Genomic DNA, 22,458 nt, shown 5'->3' on the forward strand with positions numbered 1-22,458 from the left:
AGGGCTCACCCCGTCACTCTTGCAGCACTCTGCCCTCCCCCCTTCCCTACTGGATTCCACACACCCCACACAACCATTTTCAGACTGTCTTTCAAAGACAGTAAAACTTTCCAAACAGAACAAGCACTCCCGTGCATTCCCGGGGCATGTGAAGGGCACTTCCACACCCACATGTTCCCTCGGAGAACATCAAGCACCACCCCAGACAACACCTCTGCCTATCACACTCTCACCTATCACATCTGACAACCTTTCTCCATCCCCACAGCTGTAGGGAGGTTTCCTGCCTCCAGCATCCCCCTTGCCAATAGAAATCCAAGCACAGGCTTCTCAATCCCTGTCATCTCCACCTCTGGATGTGCTGTTGTATGGAGGGACTCAGCAGGTCCTCCAACAGCTCTGTCCCCTTCCCTTCATCACTAAGACCCTTTCTCAGGTGGTGGTCAACACCAGACTATGCAGGAAAACATGCAAGGATCTCTGGATAGAGCAGGTATGGGATATTCCAGCCCCATGCTAATTCACCTTTCAACAGAGAATTGCTTAAATCTACAGACGTGACGCTTTCAATCCTTCTCTTCCTAAATTTGGTAAGTTTACCAATTAAAGCCTTGAGCAGGCAAAAAGCCCACACACTTTTTTGTAACATTCCCTCATTCTTGACCTCAACATCTTCCACAGTCAGTGAATTCCGTGGCCCAATTATACATTGTATGAAAATAATCTTTGCATCTCTTTGGTAACTTTTAACTTAACTGAATGTCCCTCTTCCTAAGCTACAACACAGAAAAGGGAACTCACAAGCTGCTTTCTCTGTGGCACTGCTGGATATGTGGGGTTTTTTCCTCCTCTCCTACTCATCTCTTTTTCCAGGTAACAATGCTAGTCCTCCCAATCTTTTGCCACAAATTCATTTTCCCAAGCTCCCGAGGTTGTCCTGCTGCAGCAGATGCAGTGCACAGAGCCAGGCGTTCTGGTTGCTGCTAAAACATGGACAAAGTTTTCCTAAAGTAAATTCCTGGAGGAACTGAGCGGCAGGGAGTCCTCAAGCAGGTACTTCCTGCCATTCCCTAGGATGGCAGTGACAGAGACAGAAGCCCAGGTCCCTGGGCAGGGCAGGAGCAGAGCCCAACCCCAGGACGGCACCTTCCCATCCTCGTACCCCTTCCACCCAAGAAAAAGCTCCACCCTTTCTTCTCTCCTAGCTAAGAGCACAACTTTTCCCCTCTCTTCCCACTTTCTCAACTCCCACCTTGGCTTCCTCCTCCAAGCAGGTATTTCCTGGCATTTTTAATCCCATTTCACCTCCTTTCACATAACTTTCCAGTGAAGGGGTCTTTTGCAAAGCAGGCTGAAGCATTTCACTTACGTCCTGAAACCCCAAAAACGTATCTTCCCCTTCTTCTCAGAGCAGATACACATCTGAAAGCTGTGAAGCCACCAGAAGAGTTAAATAAATCTTACCCCGCCTCTGAACTTCATTTTTGCCTCCTGCAGCTCCCGCAGCACTTGCAGACACTTAGTTTACGCTGCTGCAAAAAGCAGCAATCTGAGGACAAGTTCTCTCTTCTGTCAGTTGCCTTTTTTTTTTTTTCATGACATTTTCGGTGCAGTCAGAACTCCCTCCCTCCCACCAGCTCCTACTGGAGCATCCTGGAGAGGGCGTTTTCCAAGGAGAAGGCGAAGAACTCTCCTCCCCTCCCAACGAGGAGAGACCGACGTGCACAGACCGTGAGAGGCAGTCCAAGAGAAGTCAGCTGTGCTCTGCCTGCGGAGTTCCCGCTGCCCAATGACAGGGAAAAACGGAAAGAAAAGTAATCACAGGCGCTGGAAAACCTGGTGCAGAGCCCAGCACACAGACCACGGCAAACAGACAGGATATGCTCCGGTACAGCAAGTCATTGTACTGAAACAGCAGCATGGAGAGGGCTCCCCACCCCACCCCCAACTCACCCCAACCACAGCAAAACCCCTGGACTTAAAATTATACTTGTAATCACCCTCTCAGCAAATCAAAGGATCACAAAGCGTCCAGGGGTAGGATGTAGTTTGCTTTGTTGGCCCTTGTAAGGGCTTAGAATCACAGAATGGTTTGGGTTGGAAGGAACATTAAAAATCACCTCATTCCAATTCCCTGCCATGGGCAGGGACACCTTCCACCAGACCGGGTTGCTCTAAGGCCTGTCCAGCCTGGCTTTAGCATAGTGGCTCAGCAGTAATTTATTCCAGATAAATTTTGAGGCATCCACCCCCAAAAACCACACGCTGTGTATGGAGGTCCTTGAGGTCCCCATCTCAAAATAACTCACATTGTCAAGTAAGACCCTTCTCGTAGGACACACTCCAGCCACTGCTGCTCTCAGTCCCCAGTCCTTGCAAATACAAGCAGCACATTTTGCTGTCTCTGAGCCCATCAGTTTGGTCTCACACAAAATTACTTATGGCCACAGCTACACCAAGAGTGTGAAAAACCCCACCCAACCCCTTCAGAGATACGAGCATTCTGTCAAAAATACTGTATATACAACCTTTGCTAGCATTAGGTGGAAAGTGAAACAACAAGAGACAATGGACATAAGCTGGAAGAAGGGAAATTCCAGTGAGTTATTGGGAAATCTTTTTCCCAGTGAATGTTGTCAAATACTGGAACAGGGGGCCCAGGAAGTTGTGAAACTCCATCCTTGGAGATATTTAAGACTCAACCAGACAATGCCTGAGCAACCTGATCTAAATTGGCTCTGCTTGGAAGTGGGGTTGGACCAGAGGTCTCCACAGGTCCCTTCCAACCTAAAATTATTCTATGATTCTATTAATTATTTTGTTCCTCAATGGACTAAGCTACGTAGTCATAGTAAAATGAATTAAAAGTCTAGCAAATAAAGCTACAGATCTGTTACAAAGCCCAGCCAAAGGGTACCACCCTTCAGGTTTTCCAGGTAGTTCACATTATGGGTTGTCAGGCAGATTCTCTAACCATTGAACAGGCAGAGCCATGAAATCATTCTCAAGTTTAACTGCTGATGTTTCATGACTGGCACCACCTGCAGTCAGCTCTGCTTAAAAGGGGTTTTGTTTGTTTGCTTGTTTGTTCCCCTTCTTAGCAAAATGCATCCTGTTCAAGTTCTGTTACAGAAAGGGTAAAGTCGAGCTCTAAACTAAAAAGACTTAAAGTAAAAAGCTAAAAAGCTTCCAAGTAAAGCACTCCAAGGCCATGCACGGCCACTACTCACACAGGAGGCTATTTAAAACCAAGCACACGTAGCAGATGTTGTCAGTGGTTGGGTGCAGCACTCCCCTCTAATTAGCTCTGGCCCAAGGCATCGATCCCAGAGATCCCACACTGCTGCCGTGGGTGTCAGTCGGCACAGGCAGAGTGTGCCAAGGATTTGTGATGGAGTTTGGCTTCTGGGAGCGCTGGGGAGCCACCAGCTCCTCTGCCCTCACCACACTCCATTTTGAAAATCCTTCGCAGGACCTCTCAGTGCTTGCACAACAACAGTTTGGCAGGACTTTTATTCACTTATCATCGATCAGTTGGGTGAGTTATTAACAGAGGCAGCCTCAGGACACATTTCAGAGGTGGGTTTAGCTTTGGTCTGTCAGAACACTGAAGGAAATGGATAATAATACTCCAAGCCCATCTCAGTGCAGGAGCACAGGGAAGATCAAAGGCAATATAAGCTGTATTTCCCAAACTGAGCCACATCAGCCATTACTGAATCATAACGGTGAGCCCCGAGCCAGGAGTTTTCCAGGTATAATTAAAGCTGTGGCCTGGTGGCTCTAAAACTTCAGGAGGAGAATGTCAGTGTTCCACCATCACTCCTCAAATCCATCTAGTTGTAGCCAAACAGTCAATAAAAGTCCTGTTGCAATTTTAAGTATTAGCAGAGTTATCTTCATGTAAGCAACTTCCTTTCCCCTAGTTTACATCTCCTAACACTTCTCAGAACACATCACTGAAATGCCACATAAGAGAAGAATATACAACAGCCCAATATTTAGAAGTACATTTTTTACACATTTCCCTTGGCTTTTTTTTTTTTAATGCAGGAAAACCCTTTTATTTATTTATTCACTGGCAAGACCTTTACTCAAAATGCTTTTTTCTGCAGTCAAACCACTGCCCAACTTTTGTTGGTGAGGAAAACACTCCTCCATGTGGGTTAGCCTAAATTAGGAGGGGAAAAAAATAGCTGGAAAGCAGAGATAACCAGCATAATTTTACTTTAAAAGATCTTGATCTGGATTATTAAGGTGATAAAACTAGACTCTTCCTTTCCAGCAGCAGAGCCCAGCCCCTGTCTGTGATTTCTGCTGAGGATGGCTGGCAAGGTCTGGATCACTACAACAGGCAACTACAGGCAGAGGTATGAATCAAGTTTTCCAGGCCTCACCAGTTAGAAGTGACTCATATAAACCCTGGATTAGAGCACTGGGATTGCTCTGCTCGGTGCTGATAAGCAGCTGATTCCCTGCATACAATTTCACATTCAAAGCAAGGGGACTGGAAACCTTTCCTGTCAGCCCTGCTCCGACAGGCTCCCAGAGCCGAGCGGGACTTGCTGAGCTACACCCACAAGCAGTGGCTCTGCTGACAAATAAAACAAGAGTTTGGCCTCATGAAACCAACATCAACAAACCAGTCTTCCCCTGTGCTGTGCAGATTGCACTGCACAATAGAACTCTGGAGGTACAAGATGCTGGCTTGGGTTCACGCTGCTCAAAAATCAGCGTGGATCACATCTACAATATTCCAAAAGCAAAAGATGTCAAGTTCATCTCTCAGTCTTTTTTTTTCTGGATTTTTATAATATTCATTATTTCTGCCTTGCAAAAGAACTACAGAATAACACGCATTCCATAATTAGAAAGCACTTGGCAAAGATACCATGGGAAAGAAACCACCCTAAACAGGCCAGGAATTCGAGAGCCCTTCCTCTCACAGGTCAGAGGAACATCTTCACCAAAAAATAGCAACTTAACCTGTCACCCACGTCCTGCTGTCCAGATTACACTGATCCAAAACTGATTAAAATGCCTCACATTCCTAAGACACCCTATAGAAGAAACTGAAGGTTCTGAAGGACATGTATCCCACTGCTTAGGAAAAAAGCCCTGTTCCAGCAAAGGATGAACATGTGACTGCAGGATAACTGGGTAAATCAATGCCCTGCCAAAGAGCCAATGCTAAATATTGTAACAGCCTTGATAACAAGGCAGAACCTCCTCCCCATATCATTAGTTCTGCTAAGAATTGTCTGGATTCTACCCTGTTTTTATCTGGATTAATGCATCTCCTCTTTCCCCACCTGGACAGCAGCCAGCTGTGCTCCAAACAAGTAGTCAGGAACACAGGTTTGAACACAGGACATTGGTCCCTGGAGAGACAACATTCCTGGCCAGTTATGAAACCGCACACCTAGAAAGGTTAAATCAAAAGTCCATTATACTCACTCAAAAGGTGTTTCAAGATGGTGAAAGTTCCTTAATTTTACTGCAAACTTCATGACTGAATTCTCCGATTCTGTGTGACTGTGTTTGCAGGATTACAGACAAAACCTTAAAAACACGTGAGGTGTGGCCAAAAGGGTTCAAAAACCAGAAGACAAAGAATATTTAGATTATTATTTTGGATTCTAATTTATGCTTTTATAATGCCTAAAACTGTCAATACTGGTTTTGTTTGTTCCAAGGAAGCTCCGACAGTGAGAACACGAAACGTCTTTTCTTCCCAAGCACACTCTTTCGCAAATAAATAACAAAAAAGGAATATTACAAAAAATGAAGATGGAGATGCACACCTCTCCTTGGATTCCTATGTTTTCTCTGCGAGGGCTGTTCACTGTTTTGATGCTCCTGGTGATGGATGTGTTTGAGAAGCAGCAGATTAGAAAGCACATACGCAGGGCTCGTATTTAGTTATGGCTCCCGCACACACACAATAATTCTGGGTCTGTGACGTGAGCGAAAACAGAAACTGGGTTAATCTAACAAATTAAGATAAATTTTCCTTGTTGCTGCTTTCTGCTGAACCAGTGAAACAGAAAGGGATGACTGGCTTTGACAGTGACCATCAGAACAAAGTCCCACTTTATAATTACCAGATGCCCTTAATGTGATGCCAGTTTGTCTCATGCCTGTGGCTGCTCCTGCTCACGCGTGTTACGGCTCCATCGGTGTTTTATGGGGCTGGGACACCCGTCACCTCTTCAGCTGATTTTACAAACACACTCTGCCCATCCTGATTCCAACAGTAATTGTTGCACTAACTTCAACAGCAAAGTTTAAAAACAACACTTAATTCCCTCTGATTGCTCTGCCCGTGCTTTGATAGGATCATTTTAAGCAGCTCCCCTGCAGTGTCTGTGGCAAGAGCACCAAGAGCAGCTCGGAGGGAGCTGTTAATACAAACAGCCTGACTCAGTTCAGCTCATGTGCATTCCTCCCGACTGACTTTCCAAACAGTCACTCCCAGTGGCAGGACCTACATCTTCCTTTTAAGGGGAAAAAATGTTTTCACAGGAAAAATTAAGTGTTCAAAGCCTGTGCATATCTCTGTGCTTTCAGTGACCAATCTCGCCTTTCAAACACGTTCTCGTTGCACGCAGAACAAAACCTTCTCCCTCCTTAATTAAAAGCTGTTCCTTGTTTTTAACACAGCCACTGGCTCTCTGCCATCCCTGGCACACTCAGGTGAAATATCCTAGCACACCACTTTTCACACAAAGCAACACGAAAAGAGAATTGGTTTTCCAAAGCATCAGACAAGGAAACCTGAGTGAGAAAAAGATGATGTAGAAGAACAGGGACCATACAAGCTGTAGACAACACTTACAGCTCACACTGACAGTTCCTATTCCTTCTCATTTCTTTTCCTGCATTTCTGAAAAGAGGCTCAGTGTTAGAAAGGGCTTAAGACTGGAAAGCATATCATAACAAAAACTTCTTGTTCCATGCACACTAGATAAGGAAAGAGTGAACACTGGTGCTTTGCCTGCATGTTAGATGGAGGAAACAGGATTTCCCTCTGCTACTCCCTGAGCAAGATCCCAAGGAAATGTTTCTAATAATAGGAAATTACTATATAAGGCCAGATCAGCACTAAACTGTTTGCAGTCTGGAAGAGAAGGATGGACAGGAGTGCTGAGGAGGGACAGAAGGGGCAGAGCAGGGCTCCTCACACAGGGTGACCCAGAGCTCCCCTCCACAGAGAGGGACAGCATTTAACCTGTGACTCCTCTGCTGAGCAGAGTCCTCTCCCACAGCCCAAAATAGAAACTAAATGTACAAATTAGAGCTGCTGTGTCCTTATGTCCTTCTTCTGTCGTGCCCTTGCTTTTTTTCACGGCACAAAAAAGACAGACTTTTAAATCTACAAAACAACACCTGCAAAGCAAGGCTGAGCACGTCTCTGACACGGAAAGGGCAGGAAAAGACACAGCCACATCCTGAAGCACGACATGGGCAGTGCTAATGCAGAAGGCAGGCTGACAGCTCCCCTTCCTGGGCAAGAGATCCAAGGGGCACAATGGTTTGCTGCTGCATTTTGTGAACTGGACAGTTTTAAACTGTGAAGATATTGGGCACCTGTGGAAAGAGCCATTCAACTTCATTTTCCAAGCGTTCCCATAGAACTGCAGGCGTTCATGTCTTGCAGGCCAACAGTTTCAGCAGCAAAGAGTTGCACAGAGCAGCTGTGAATGTCCCAGCAGGCTGTCAAGAGGGACCTGTGTTAAGCTGTAGCTCCAACACACACTTTTCACCATCCCTTCAGCAAAACCTGCAAGCCCAGTTAAAGACAGACTTTCCTCCTTCTTATACAAATGAAAGGGAGTTCCTACAACGATGCTCACAAAGGCCTGGTTTGGATAAAGTGATGGAACTGGAATGTTTCCCTGTGATCACCAGCGAGGGGTATCTTTCCATCTCTGCTTTGTCTTTGGAAAAGGCCAGGAGCTCTGAGCTCCCAGTGCAGGGACACTTGCTGAGCAAACACAGTCTGACACAGTCCCAGAGCTGCCACGGAAACGAGCACAATATAAATTGCTAGACAGATTTATCACCCAGACTTTTTTTTTTTCCCCCTGACAGCAAGAGATGTTTATGACAAAATGTACAAACAATTTTGTATCTGTAGCCCTGCTACATCCTACGTCTGTCTCCAAACACAGCTCCTAGTGGAACGTGAGGACAAATCCCAGCCAACATTTTCCTGTCAGCTGGTGAGACCTCCTTGAGCTGCAATGGTCACTTTGCCACAGCAAAGTTAGGCTGAGAGCCTTAAAAAGACAGCCCAGGCTGCCCTTATGAAAGGCTCATTGATGAGAAAGTAAAGCAGAGTCTGACAGCAGAACACTCTCTACATCTCAGGCGCTTCACAGCCCCCAGGAGAACACGGCTGAGATTTCCAATTCCCTCCACTGTTCCACAGGATTGCTCCAGTGTAACCAGGCTCTCAGGTATGTTCTTCACACCTGGCCCTTGTCCCCACAATACCTGGCCAAAAAAGGGTGTGCACTCAAGGGTGTGCTAAGCTTTCCAGGGCATGTAGCAATTCTGTGCCAAGAGGATGTTTCACGTTGGACTTATCTTTAGGGACATCTTGATTTCTGAAGATTTTTAAACTGACCTTTAATTTTTGTCCTGTTAAAGACTTCACATCCTTGACTGCACAACGAGGGGGAAAACAAGTGCAGGCAACAGGCAGGTTTTTTTTCAGAACCAGTAAAAACAAACGGTTGTGACTCTTGGAGAAAAACAAGAAAGCACTTATATCAAATACTCTTATGCCTCTGGTCTCATGTAACAGTCACTCCATAACAATTATAAAGCAATTCAGAAAGATGGCCTGTGCTGGTATGGCTTGTGGTCAGTGGCATCTGAAAGTTAAATTTAGAAAAAAACATTTTTGGGAACTAGCTCCCTGTGGATTTAAGTCAGTACGAAGTCTCAGCTTTAAGCCTGGACCTAAACACTGTTGCCTTCTCTATTTATTTTTCATCCCAACTCCAAGGATGCAGTCACTAAGTTGTTTGTTTAGTTTCAAAATCTGCTCCAGGAGAAATAAGATATTTGTCTTGGCTCTAAAAAGTGAGAAGAATCGCAGGTATGAGACTGGCAGCCTGAAAACTGAGTTCAACCACTCCTACTGATGTACTGTCAGGATCCCAAGTCTCCCCTGTGCCATCACTGATGATTGCAACATTCTCCTCTAAATATAGGAATTGTCTGTTTAGAACTGCTGACACTAAAACAGTAAGTTTAAGTTACTTTAATTTCTTTAGTGGGTTAAATCCAAAACCTAGGGAAGGCCACCTGAATGACATTATTCTTAACTGTGCCAACACACATCATTTTACAGAGCTCCAAATACCCAATTTACCTACTATATCGGATTGCTTTATAGGAAACAACTAAATTTGACTGACTTGTCCTATGCTGCCCTTTTTTCTTTTAATGGACAACTTTCAACAATGCAGTTTTGCATTAAAACAAACTACACCCAAACCCAGATCATTGGTACTGTGAAAAAAAGTTTAAAAAGGAAATATCTCCCTCCAAAATAGCCAAATGAACTTGTTTCTTTTAGTCAATGTGAAGCTTTTCCTTTTCACCAAGCCTGAATAAAGCTATTGTGAACTCCTAGTTTATTGCCAAACCCATGAATTTTCTATTATATGGAGGCTGGAACAGAGGTAATATCTAGATTTTATGAGGATATTCAAGCTTCCAATGTCAGAAAAATAAAGGTCAAATGATTCATACTTTCCTGAAAAGCATGGGAAAGAGGATCACATATGGAACATATTTCCTTAAATTCTGAGAGTTTTTTATGAAATAGTTTGTACATGAGTGATGCCCCAAAAACTAACTAATCCTAATCCCCACTCCTGTTACTGTAATAGCCAAATCCCTAGTATGGAGAGTTAATAGTAGGATGAAGATGTACATATCATAATTTCTGTGATATTTCAGTGTAATCTGTACCCGAAATTTAGGGAAATGGTACTACGAGCAATTTTTTGTATTGGTACAATTGCATCTCTCATAGGTTGTTCCATGTAATATCTATAGGTTCCTTAAGAAACAGCAATCTGCAAGTATTCTTGCAACACTCCATCCTGATGCCAGGAGTTGGTGATACCTGGGAGTAACAAGTTCTTATTTTCCTTCTGGGTGTGACCCTTTTTTAATGCAAACGTAGCAGTGCTGTAAGCAAACTACAAGTTACTAAGTAGAGGCAAGTTCTGTGAGTCCAGAAAAAAAGGCATTTTCAATGCTTTAAACATTCAAACAAGTGGAGCAGTTTTTAATTTGATGATTTATAAGTGAAGAGTTTACAGGCACAGTTTGTACTTCCACCACTTTTTTCTTTTTGACTCTGTCCCAAACTGACTTTACTGGCCTGAGGCCCAAGGCAGGCAGTTATTTTGGGACAGTGAAAAGTTATAAATAAATTCTAATAAAACTATTAGGGGCACACATGATACTGAACTTCTTTCAAACCCTTCTTTGTAAGGGAACAAAGAGCATTTTACATTTATTGTGATGGCATGAGTCCCCTACGAAAAGTTTAAGGGGCGAGTTTCATCAACAGTCTGGAGTAAAACTAGATCATGAACCCAAAATAAATATATTCAGCGATCTAAAGATTATGCTAAAAGAAAGGGGCTGAGCAGTTTCCAAAAGCAGGAGAGGGAAGCAGGCAGGCAGTGCAGCCTGGCCCTGGCAGCGTGTCAGGCTCCAGGGCTGGCGACCGCCCGGAGCACGTGGGCAGATGATATTGCAGCTGATGTCTGAGCTGCTTCCCTTTCCCCTGCCTGTCCTGCTGCTGCTGAAAAGGAGGGGAAAAGCCACCAGATGAAGGGTATTGTGTGAGGTAATCTCCTTCTGACTGCTCTGACAGCACCCCGAAGAGCCCACAGCGGAACAGTCTTCAACGCTTTTGTGAAGACATTTTTACCCTAAAATAGATATATCATCACTTAACAGTACACAGGGAATGATGAGTTGCCATCACGTTGGCAAAAATATTCCAGGCTGCCTGGAAAATACAGCCAGCATTTCAGAAGGATATCCCACATCCACCTGCATCAGCTGGCACTCATCAAACAATCCAGAATATTGTTTTCCAACAGTTTAAAAATGTATATTCCTATTGAATCAAAACTACATTAAATCAAAATTTTTTTTTAAAGTAAAAGAAGTAGTAATCACAGTGATGTTAAAAAATAAATAAATAAACCACTGGCTTGCAGCTTAGCACCCTTTGGACTGTAAGGAATAGCTCATGTCCAAGGAAGAGTTTCAGCCCCCTGCTCACTCGGAAGAACTTCCTTGTCCTCCTCATTGCATTTTCAAGACTTTCTGCATTATCAGCAACATCAACTTAATCAGAAACAAAGACACTACAGAATAATGAGGGAGTCCATCCCTTTGTGGTTCTCAGGAACGCGCGTTCCACATCTGGATAAACATGGGCGATGCAGAGAATGGAAACATTCCTTCCCCAGCTGTGGTTAGGTCCAAATCCTTTTTCTTTCTCTGTCTGATTTACTCATAGTCCTGCATTGGGTGGTTCAAAACTACACAAACCCTGCTGAGGCACACTATAGGTGGTCCCAGGCTGAGGAATCTTCCTCGTGGCCCTTTACATCTACTGTTTAAGCAAAAGCTTCTGGGCTGTGATCTCCACCTCAAATGAGAGATCCTGAAGGAACTGACAGTGGTAACATTACCAGAAACACCAACAGTCCCACAGCATCCTGTTCTCCATCAGAAGATGAGGACTGGCCCCCTTAAGAGTCAGAGACAGGAAAGCATCCACTTGTGCTGATGCAGATAAAGAGCACATCCTCAAAAAGGCAGAAGGTATTGAGTAGTTGGGAGTCCTTTCCACATAAGGGCACATCCTGCTAGAAATGCACGGATTTGGAGATCTCATGGAAACTGCATATCTTTAGATCTTCTCTTCTAATGGTGTGTGAGGAGCCAGGACCACAACAGGAACTGTCAGAAGGCTCATCCCACTGGGAAGGAAACACTTTCTTTCCTCTGATTTGACAGGTATAGTTTCTGTAGGTCCCCTTGGGGGGAGCAAGTGCTGCAGGACCATGACAGAACCTGAGATCTAACCTTAAAGAAGTGTCCAAGAGTCTCAAGAATAGGTACTTCACATACAAAAGCCAACACATGGTATCAAACCCTATAATGTAAGAAATACGTACAAACCACAGACAGCGGGTTCCTCTGCTTAAATGTTCTGTTCTAACAACTCAAATTGCCAGGGCAGCATCGTTCTCTGTTACAGCTACAACACGAGCTCAGCCTTCATCACTCCACAACAATGAGAGAAGCTGCAAAAAGCTGAGAGCTCATCCACTATGCAGGGCAAGCCCTAGATTATCCCTGCCTTGCTGAGGTCAGCGTGAGCTCTGCCATCACCTTCACTTGTGTTGGAGTGCACCTGTGGCAAGAAAACAGGTTAAGCTCTTTTATATCACCTAAAGAAAAGCAACCAAAACTTGAGGGTTTGTTTCAGGAGCTGTTGTTTGTACAGCTGAAGTAGAAGAAGAGAGACACAGGGAAGCTCATCACTGTAAATTATTGATCCGCCGCTTTCTAGACACTGAAACTGGTAATTAAACAAATGGTAAAAAGATACTTCATCAATTATAGAGGTGTCACTTTAAATTACACTTGCTCCAGGATGAATAAAACACAGTGGTTAAATGCTTTGGGTACTTCATGAGGCTTCTTGTTCAAAATCCTCACTGCAACAACACTGACTCTAATTCTCTTATATCGCTGCTCTGGAGTTCTGGGCATGTATTAACCTTGATAAAGGGAAATTGGAGCTTCTGTTTCACCACTCTTTTCTCATACAACATCCAAAAAGCACAGGCCCACGGTCAGGAGAGAGCTTTAGGAGCTGAGAATAGTGGCATCCCTTTTCTGCTCAACGTGGTTAGTTACAGGGCTGTAAGTCAAGGCCCTGCGATAACAGCCCTCACCCAAAAATCAGACAAAAAACGTTTTGTCTACTAACAGCCAGTTGTGAAATCTGTGAAGTACTGGGCAGACATCTGACACTGGTCTTATGGTTTTTAGAAACTATAGACATGCACACACCCTCCACAACCTAAAATAACACTGGCAAGCTGCTTCTGAAGCAATATGATGATATCAAAGATACCCTTTTAAGCAGAAATCATGTCACAACCATAATGAGTACTCAAATTTGATTTATGATAAGTTTTTATAACAGGGTGCACACCTTACTGCATCAAGCTTAAAGTTATCTCAATTTCACATGTTAAATATTTTATGTAAATGTAAAAATGTACTTGCTCTGATTCTGAAACAAAACCAGCAATCAAAGAAGAGCTTTGCCATCTTGCACTTGCTAGCACAGAATGCTCTCTAGAACCATTTTTACATCTCTGAAACAGGTTTCACTCTGGGAAAGCATTTATTGAAGGCTGAGTTCATCAACTGATTGAGATAGGTCAGGGAGTATGAATATTCCAAGTGCAGGACTGCATATGCAGCAGAAGTAGGCAGCTTAAAACACATGCTGAACAACCCGAACAGGTGGACACAGTTGGCATCCGTCAGGGAGCAGAGGCAGCAGTGAAGCAACAATGCTGGGAGGCAACATCAGGGAAACAGCAGCTGCTGGTGCAGCCAGAACAATCCTAGAAGTCAAAGAACTCGTGCTCACCGTGGAGAAGCAGGGAAGAAGTGAAGGTGGGAATCCAGGGTGGAAAGGGAGGCCAAGGTGATGAACCACAGAAATATGCTGTGGAAGCTGGAGATGGAGGCATCATCAGCTGATGGAAATGCTCCAAGTGGGAGATGAAGGCTGGACTGTAGGACTTTTGCGAAGCAAAGAACACCAGTGCTTAGGAGGGGGACAAGAGAATCAAAGGCTGAGCTGACTCTTCCTACTGCTCCCCAAATAATGAGGCTGAAGCACAAGGAGAGCAAGCTCTGCTGTGGGCCCGGTGCCAACGGCTTTATGAGTTCTTCCTCGCCTGTTCTAAGGAGAGTTACACAAGGTAAGGCTTTATTCATAAGTGCCTGATGGATCCTCTGTGTGCAACAGCTCCTACCAGCAGAGCAGTGTTTGTGGGAAATGGTAGGAAGAGTGTCTAAGAGAGATAAAGCCTTTGAGTTGCAGACGAAGCTGCCAGCCCTCATTTCCAGCTTGTCAGAGCAAGTCCTTCTTGAAGTCAGCAGCCTGGAATGAAGAGAATCTGGCATTTGTGCTTGGATGTATGGCTCAGACAGCCAGGGTGGAGCGGCTGGCTGGCTTTAATCACACTTTCCACAAAGGAGGGGGGAGTGGGAGTGGCAAAGTACAGTGACTGATGGTCGTTATCTGCTATACATCCACAAATTCCTCCTCTTTGACTTTGTATTTCAAGCCTGACCTCCTTTCCTGCTTCCACTAGCCCCAAGAGGAGGAGGGGAAGGGACATAAAGAACTGGAATTCGAGAGTCCTTCACATTCTCAGGATTCCTGGTGTGTGTGACAGGCAGCACACACTTGTCTGGTGATCTGACAAATTCCACGTTCCTGTGAATTCCTGCAACAGCTGATGGGTCTCAGTAGTAGGTAGGTACATGCAGGTAGCCACAAGGCTGAACCCCCCTATTCCAAAGTTCACTTATCCAAGTGCTAACCCGTTATTGCCCCTGCTGCTCCAGCTCACCTGCTGGGTGACAGCTGGCTGTGAAGCCTCTTTACTCATAGAGTGCTGGTGTGGTATCAAAAAGGAGTAAAGCTCCAAAACAGTTTAATCCAGCTGCCCACTACAGCATTAGCAACAATAAAGAATTCCAGTTCAAACCACTTTTGGTTGCCTCTTACCCTCACAACGAGGCTGCAGTTCACTAAATCACACGGAGCTTCAATTCCATCTAGAAATAGCCTCTTGAAGTCTCCATTGCAGGATGGCATTCCTAAATTTTGTTTACTTGGGTGCCACTACTTGGTGGTGACAGCAACAGCAGCTACAAATTGCAGGAACCTGCACGTATGCCCAGAGTGGGCTCACAGCCCAGATCCAACCTCTTGCACGAAAGGTTTTGGCAGCAAAATTAATTCCCTCTCCCTTACCCTTCCTGCCTGTGTCGGTCACGTCATGCCCAGATAACACAGCACAGCAACCTTGTCCTGCTGCCACACACACACACACACCTTGTCAGAGTCCCACAGGGCCCAGAAGTCCTTTGAACCTCTACAGCTGGTAAAGAGCAGGGCAAAGGTGGGCATCCCTACATCCTCCCTCCAGCCCTCCAGTGCACTGGCTCTCCCAACCTCCTTCCACAGATGGCAACGCTCTGGGAAGGGGCAGGGGTGAATCTGCTCCAGAGAGAGCAAAACACATTGACATCAGTGCCCAACTTGACACCTCTGCCTTGGGTTTTTCTCCCCACTTCGGACCCTGGACACTGTGTGCTGTTTTGGCAAGAGGCAGAACAGACTCCAGCTTCTCCTGGTTCAGGGTGCAGGCATGTGTACCCTGGTAGGATTTATCAGTGCCTCTCTCTTCCTGACCTGATCCCACATTAATGGGCACAGCAGTGCAGGCACTGCATGGGGAGGTGTTCCTGTACTTCTTAGGAGCTCTAACTGTAGGATAACTATTGGAGCTTGTGAATCTCAAGTACAAAGCAGTGGGGTGGAGATCGTGTATTCTGTTTGTAAATCTTAATAAAGCCAACATTTAGAAAACAACTAATTACCATTTATGTTCCAAACAGCTGGCCTAGCTCCACATCCACATGCTGGGAGGTTTTAGTGCCAATCAGCCCACACATCTGAGCACAAAAGTCCCCCAGTATCACTGCAGAACCTTCTAGCAAACTCAGACTTCTCCTCATTGACACTGACTTCAGAGATCAAAGCATGGTAGCATAAGAAGAGAACAGTTACACAAACCATCATTCCCACATCATCACATTACAGACACTTGTCCAAGGTAAAAAGAGCACAGCAAGTGTCCTCTGAGGTGCCAGAGTGCAGTCTCAGGCTGCTGTCAGTTGATTCAGACAGCTGATATTACTGTGATACAGCTCATCCTCTGTCCCAGCTGGGCTTGTCCCGGCCCTCTCCCTCCTCTGCACTTGGACTAAGATCTGTCCAGCTCTGTGACAAGACAGTTCAAGAACTAAACAAACAGAAAACACTTTTTTCTTCATCATTGTCCTCCCAGCTTTGTTTCAATTAATTCACCAAAGGGTCAAATGGATACTATTTCAGGTACAGGGCAGGGAGTGGAGAACTCATGAAACCAATTTAAATTACTTTGGTGGAAGGTGCCCCTGCCCATGACAGGGCAGTTGGAAAGAGATGATCTTTAAGGCCCCTTCCAACCCGAACCATTCCATGATTCTAAACAGAACTTCATGTCAGTATAAGCTTATTTCAGATACTGGGGGAATACATCCTCCTGGCAGACAGGTGAGGAAGGGCTTTCCATGGAGAGTGACGTGGATAAAGCTCTAAGACTCTCTGGCTGCTTGTTTCATCCCTCCCCTGTGCACATACACGTGCCTCCAAACACTGAAAACCTTGAGGAGTGATGCACGTACAAGTATCACCCCCGGCAGCCTCAGGGACAAGCCCAGGAATGCCACCAGAGGTTACAGCCTGTCAGCTGCAGTGTTCCATGAGCAGGGAAGCAGCACTATAAATTACCTATCCTGACACATGTGGGGATCCATGTCACACCCGATCTGCCAGCAGAAACATGCCAAGCTAAGACACTGCTCTGCTGTTCAACAAGACTGCAAACAACTGACACTTTTTGGCAGGTGCCTTAGAAACGAGGGCTGATGCTGCTGGACTCTGAGTGCAAGCACACAGGAGGGGGGCAGCTCACTTCACACACCCATCACCGTGCCATTTATTGACCCAAATGAGCCTCCCTACTCCCTATCAATCCACAAATCTCAATCCAGCCCACACTAAACACTGATTGATTTTCTACTCTAACGAGCACTGTGTCACATTTGTGTTAACTACCCATCAGTTCAGATAAGTGGTTTGCAATTAAGATAATTTGTTTGAGGCCAGAAAGTGTGGCCTGAAAAGCACTTTGGAGAGTTCAGCACACAGATCAACCAGAGAAGTTCACTGCTGAAACAGGCAGCAAGGTACCAAGCTGACAGCTATTTTTAGACCTATATACCAGAATTTACCTTTCCAGTCTATCCAAAATAAAAAGCAAGATTTGTCCCAACTGAATTTTTCTTTGGAAGGTAACAGCTTGCTTGTACAATGCTTGGCAAAGATTTCTTCCCAGAGGAGTACACTCACCCTGCAGTAACACTGATCTTCTTCCCCTCTGTATTTCCACTCAGGTGGCACCGCAATCCTTTCACAGGTGCTTCCTATTCAGATGGCAGACAAGGAGCATTCCAGCAAAAATGCCTTCAGCAACAAACAGCCAACTTAACTGAAGCCTCCAGAAAAAAGTAAACAGTTACACGAGCGCGGCTTTGGAGTTCCATGGACGTGAGCCTGGACATAGTTCACATTCCCATCCTACACAGAACCACGGAACCACTCTGCGGAATTTTTCCTCCCAGTGCAAGCTGGGCTAAGAAAAGTGGTTTGGATGCCAGCAGTTGCCAGTTTGAAACACATTCAGGCTTACCCGCTGGAACTCCCCTGTCCCCACCTAGATCCGGAAACTTCAGAGCAGAAACAAGACACTTGGCAACCAGTCAGGTTTCAGTTTGAAGGGTGAGATCAAACAGCCTCCTTCACGCTGCAAGTTTTTTTGCATACAGAACACCACATCTCTTGCAACACTTCCTCTCTTTCTCTTCACATGGAGCCTCATGACCAGCCTGCCAGAGCAGCAGGGAAGCCCTGGCTCCCAACACTCACTACCTGCCAGGCTCCCAGCACCGGCCATCCCCTGCTCTGTCTACAGCAATCTCCAGGAAGTGTAGCTCATTTTGGACTCTTTTTCTTTTTGCTCTCCTTTCCTTTATGCTTCTTCCTTGTATCAAGACACAAATAGCTCAATCAGATTAGTTTATACTTGAGTCAAATAACATCTGAAAGCTTTACCCAAGTATATATATATATATATATATATATATATATATATATATATGGCCTATAACCACTGGCCCATGTATTCTTTAAGTACATCAGGCAAAAAAGAAAAGATATTGTGCTTCTTCATTATGTCAGCACATGTTTTTCTTAAATGTTCTAAGGGACTTTTAACACACCTGGTTTAGAAATACCTCATGAATGTGCATAAATTGTCCCTTCTATTATCCCAAATTGCTTTCCAGCTTTCTCCAATCCCTGCATAAGCAGTCATGAGAGTGGTGTTTCTTCTGTGGATTGAGGAGACACATTTAGGTGATCTTAAAGGACAGTATTTTAAGGTAGCCAGCATTTAACTGAAGCATTTAGCAGGAAGCATCATCTGCACTTAGAGAGATGCTTTCTGCTGGAAACCAAAATTGTAAGTGCTGAAACTCAGCACCAACTGAAATAATATGAGAGCCAAGATAATGAGCATTTGTCCCTAAGTTTCATAAGGCCGAGCTTTAATTTTCTTTAGCAAAATAATCTGTAGATCCACTACTTTGGGAGGATGCAGAGACCAAAGGGAAAGCAAAATAAGATCAATGAGATCTATGATACAGGCTTATTTTGGCCTCATAACCTTTTCTGTCTCCCACACATTTATTTCTCTCAAACTTTTCCAGCCTCCACTTCTTGGCCACTACTTTCCTTGCTGACCTCCCACATCATTTTAGCCTCCTACTCCTTTTTGGTTTCTACTTTTCTTATTGATTTTCCACTCTTTTTCAGCCTCCACTTTTCCTTCTGGCCTCCCACAGGTCTTCAGCCTCTGGTTTTCTCTCAGACTCCCACCCCTTCATCCAGCACATGATATTCAAACCCCCTCAAGGTTATGAAGTTGTAAATTCCCTTTGCAAACAACAGGGTCTCACCTTGATGTGTACATTCATACTCTAACTTCTTCTACAGCCCAGCTGACCAGAAGCACTCCAGCATCCATCCTGATATCTTGCAGTCACAACAGCACAGTTTTATGCCCAAGGAAACACACTGGCTCTCTCACTAACCCCAATGCTGCTAGGAATCTCACAGCTCTGTACAGTTGATTGTGTCAATGGAGGTACAAAAGTAAAACAAAAGAAATTCTGAGATGGTTAAAGTCAGAGTCTCAGACAGATGCTCTGAGCTTTGCTGATGGCTCCATCAGCTGCTGTTCCCAGTTCCCATCCACCAGCTTTCTGGGCAGAAGATCATCAAAACTGAAGTTAAATATCATCTGCATTCCCACGGAGTGCTATGGCCGGGCACACAAAAAACACACTCTGTACTTCCCTGCAGAACTTGCTTTTGATCCCCTCCCCCAACCAGAAGAGCAAACAAATCCATGCACAAATAAAATAAGGATTTTGCAAGTCACGTATTTTGTATTTGCCTTCCTTTTCACACGAGACTAAGTTTTCCTTTCTATTTTCAAACAAAACTGTGTCCAAAAAAGCCTGTGATTTAGGAGAAATTGAAAATAATAATTTTGAATACACTAGTCAAAATGCAGCATTTGGTTTACCTGAGAAATGTGATGGCTGCTTTTTTGGTTATTCTTGGAAAGATAAAACAGATATAAAAGCAGTTCTTCGTTACTCATTACTATGCTTTTCCAGGAATCACATTACTCTGAATCTCCTCTTTCAAGCTGCAATATTTTTTCAGTTACACGGTACTTACTAGTTCTGAAGGGAGAAGAAAGAGAACTGACCACAAAATTCATAAATGCATAAATTCAAAAAGAAGATCTGAAATAGCTTCAAAAATTATATTTTAAAAGTCCAAACCCTCTTTCCTGTCCCTTCACATGGAGTGTCAGACATGCTCAGCTGCCCCCACTTCACCCCCACATGAACAAACTGAGGATACATTGCACTCTGTGCACTTGGCATGGTTTGTTCAGTCACCAAAACCCACCAGGTACACAAACACTGCTGTTACAATCTTAACAGGTGTAATGGGTGGGTAGGAAAGCTGCCTGTAACACCTGTGAGAAAACCCTGTGCTAACAGAGAACAGCAGATAGTCAGGAAGAGGCAGGAAACTGCTCACAACTGAACTTCAGTGCTCACTTACATGAGGCAAAAGAAACATCTGTTTTGCTGTCTAAGTTCCAGTTCTCTCAAGAGAGAGAATTCCTGGCTTCCTGGTGCAAAGGTGTGGTTTTCCCTCCCAAGAGGCAATTTCACACAGACTCCAAAAGTTCTAAGAGTTTAAGACAACCTGTTATTTAAAAGAACAAGATGTGTGGACAGAGAACAAGGCTTTCTGGTCTCTAATTTGAAAGGTTCAATAAAACTCCAGAAAACCCCAACAATAATTTTGTGCAATAATTTTCCCTCTCTCCAAACTGCACCATTGGACACCTCAGCCTTTGCTGCAGACCAAAACCTGAACTGCAGAGGCATTACTTGTAGAGCAACACTGTGTAGTGTTGCAAATATGTATCAGCTTTTGTTTTTTTTAAAAAAATGTTGATTATAGTGTGCTGTCTTGTAAAGCACAGAACTGCATATTTTAGTTATTAAAGTTAGCAAACAAGTCTGGCTGTTGAAAGTCATTTCCCTGAGTAAACAATGACTCAGTGTGGGCTGTATAATGTACAAGTTATTAGTTACTGTTAGTGAGTTTAAAAAACCCAACTCGCAACACTACACAAAGATCTGCTTCAGAATGGAAAATAGCTTTCCTCCTACTTCTATAGTTCCAGTTATATTGTTTCAGTGGAATTTAATTTTCTAAAAGGCTACACAGATCACTATCTCTTCATTATATAATTGGACATTGACTTAACTGGACCCTTCAGCCATGAACAACATACACAGTGAGAGAGCTGAGTTTACCCTCTTTTCTGTTCTCAGTTTGTCACTATAACCGAAGTAAAAGTGACTCTTTCCTGGACAGGAATATCCCATTCAGACCAGGCAGCAGGTGGCAATGAAAACAGACATAAAGACAACCATGAAATATTGAGTATATGATAATGAAGAAAAATGCAATTGTAAGCTCACCAAAATCCTCTGACAACACTGTTCTCTTGAATTACAGCTCCCTCCATAATCCTCCTCTTCATTAGTAAAATGGCCAAATACACCTGGTGATTGTCAGCTGGCATAAGGCACCGGGGATCACTCTGGCTAATGAAACACTGCCTCAGCTGCTAAGGAACAAAGGCTTCCCTGCAGTCTTAAACCCACTGCAAAGGCTGTTCTCCAGCCTCCAGTGTGCACTGTCTGAGATCAGGAGCACGTCTCTGTGGTGAAGTCTCTGGTCAGATATATGAGCACCACAAGGAAATACAGAGTCAAATAACAGAATCACAGAATATCCTGAGCTGGAAGGGATCCACAAGGATCATCGAAGTCAAGCTCCTGGCTCTGCCCAACAATCCCACCATGTGCCTGAGAGTGTTGTCCAAACACTCCTTGAGCTCTCTTTGGTTTTTGGGGCTGTGACCACTTCCCTGGGGAGCCTGTTCCAGTGCCTGACCACTCTCTGGGGGAAGAACCTTTTCTGGATACCGAACCTAAACCTCCCCTGACTCAGCTTCCTCGGGTCCTGTCACTGGTTGCTCCTTCACTTCCCCTCTTGAGGAAGCTGCAGACTGTGGTGAGGTCTCCTCTCAGCCTCTTCTTCTCCAGGCTGAACAAACTAAGTGACCTCAGCCACTCCTAATGACTTCCCCTCTAGGCCCTTCATCATCTCTGTAGCAAACTTTGTGGTAAACTTGTTCTAGAAAAGCGCCTCCAAAAGAAATTACCAAAATAAATTTAAAGGCACAGCCTTTTAAAGCAGCTACAGCTTATGTGGCCCAGTCTGCATCCAACCAGCGGGCTGAGTGCCATCATAACTGTGTCAGGGAGGACTTTTTATAGTCATTCATGGACTATCCACTTCCTGGCAAATATCACAACACATTTTTGACAAGACATTCTTTGCCACCAACAATGACACTGCCCATTCAGTAACAGAACTTCCCAGTGACTGCAGGCTGCTGTACCTTCCAGCTCCAGGACCTCACTGCCCGGAAGGCAAACAGTGCAGTGCTCCCAAGGTACTGCCAAGTGCTAAATTCTACCTTCATTTATTATCAGCTGCTGAACTGAATCACAGGAAGGGCGGGGGCCAAGCTGGACTAAGGTCAATGCACCGGTTAAAGGGCTGTGAGTGTCCCAGGGAAGCACAGCTTAGCTGGACATTCACACATGACCAAGAGCTTTTCTAAAGAAAAACCACTGCCAGGGAGAGCTATCCCTGCATGCATGAATGTCACAGGAGTTCTAAATACCAACCTTTATCACCTTCCAGGACAGGAATTGAATATAGCACAGGCTACACCGGAGATATAT

At 44.6% G+C, this 22,458-nt stretch overlaps 1 protein-coding gene across 6 annotated transcripts in view; it reads right to left on the bottom strand.

Annotated features, from left to right (window-relative positions):
* MYO1C (myosin IC) overlaps nt 1-22,458 on the bottom strand; it is a 55,928-nt gene that overhangs the window by 28,269 nt on the left and 5,201 nt on the right. Inside the window, exon 1 of one of the 6 annotated variants that reach the window (XM_051809722.1) lies at nt 1,465-1,580. The exons of 4 other annotated variants lie outside the window; for them this stretch is intronic. In XM_051809722.1, the coding sequence (XP_051665682.1) occupies nt 1,465-1,482 (18 nt within the window). In that variant the 5' untranslated portion in view covers nt 1,483-1,580. Of the gene's footprint in view, nt 1-801; nt 877-1,464; nt 1,581-22,458 lie in introns of those variants that run through there. One more of the 6 variants, XM_051809720.1, reaches the window with a different exon arrangement.

Source organism: Manacus candei, unplaced genomic scaffold, assembly GCF_025592945.1.
Source record: "Manacus candei isolate 608988 ecotype Guabito, Panama unplaced genomic scaffold, ASM2559294v1 h1tg000076l, whole genome shotgun sequence".
Classification (NCBI taxonomy): Eukaryota; Metazoa; Chordata; class Aves; order Passeriformes; family Pipridae; genus Manacus; species Manacus candei.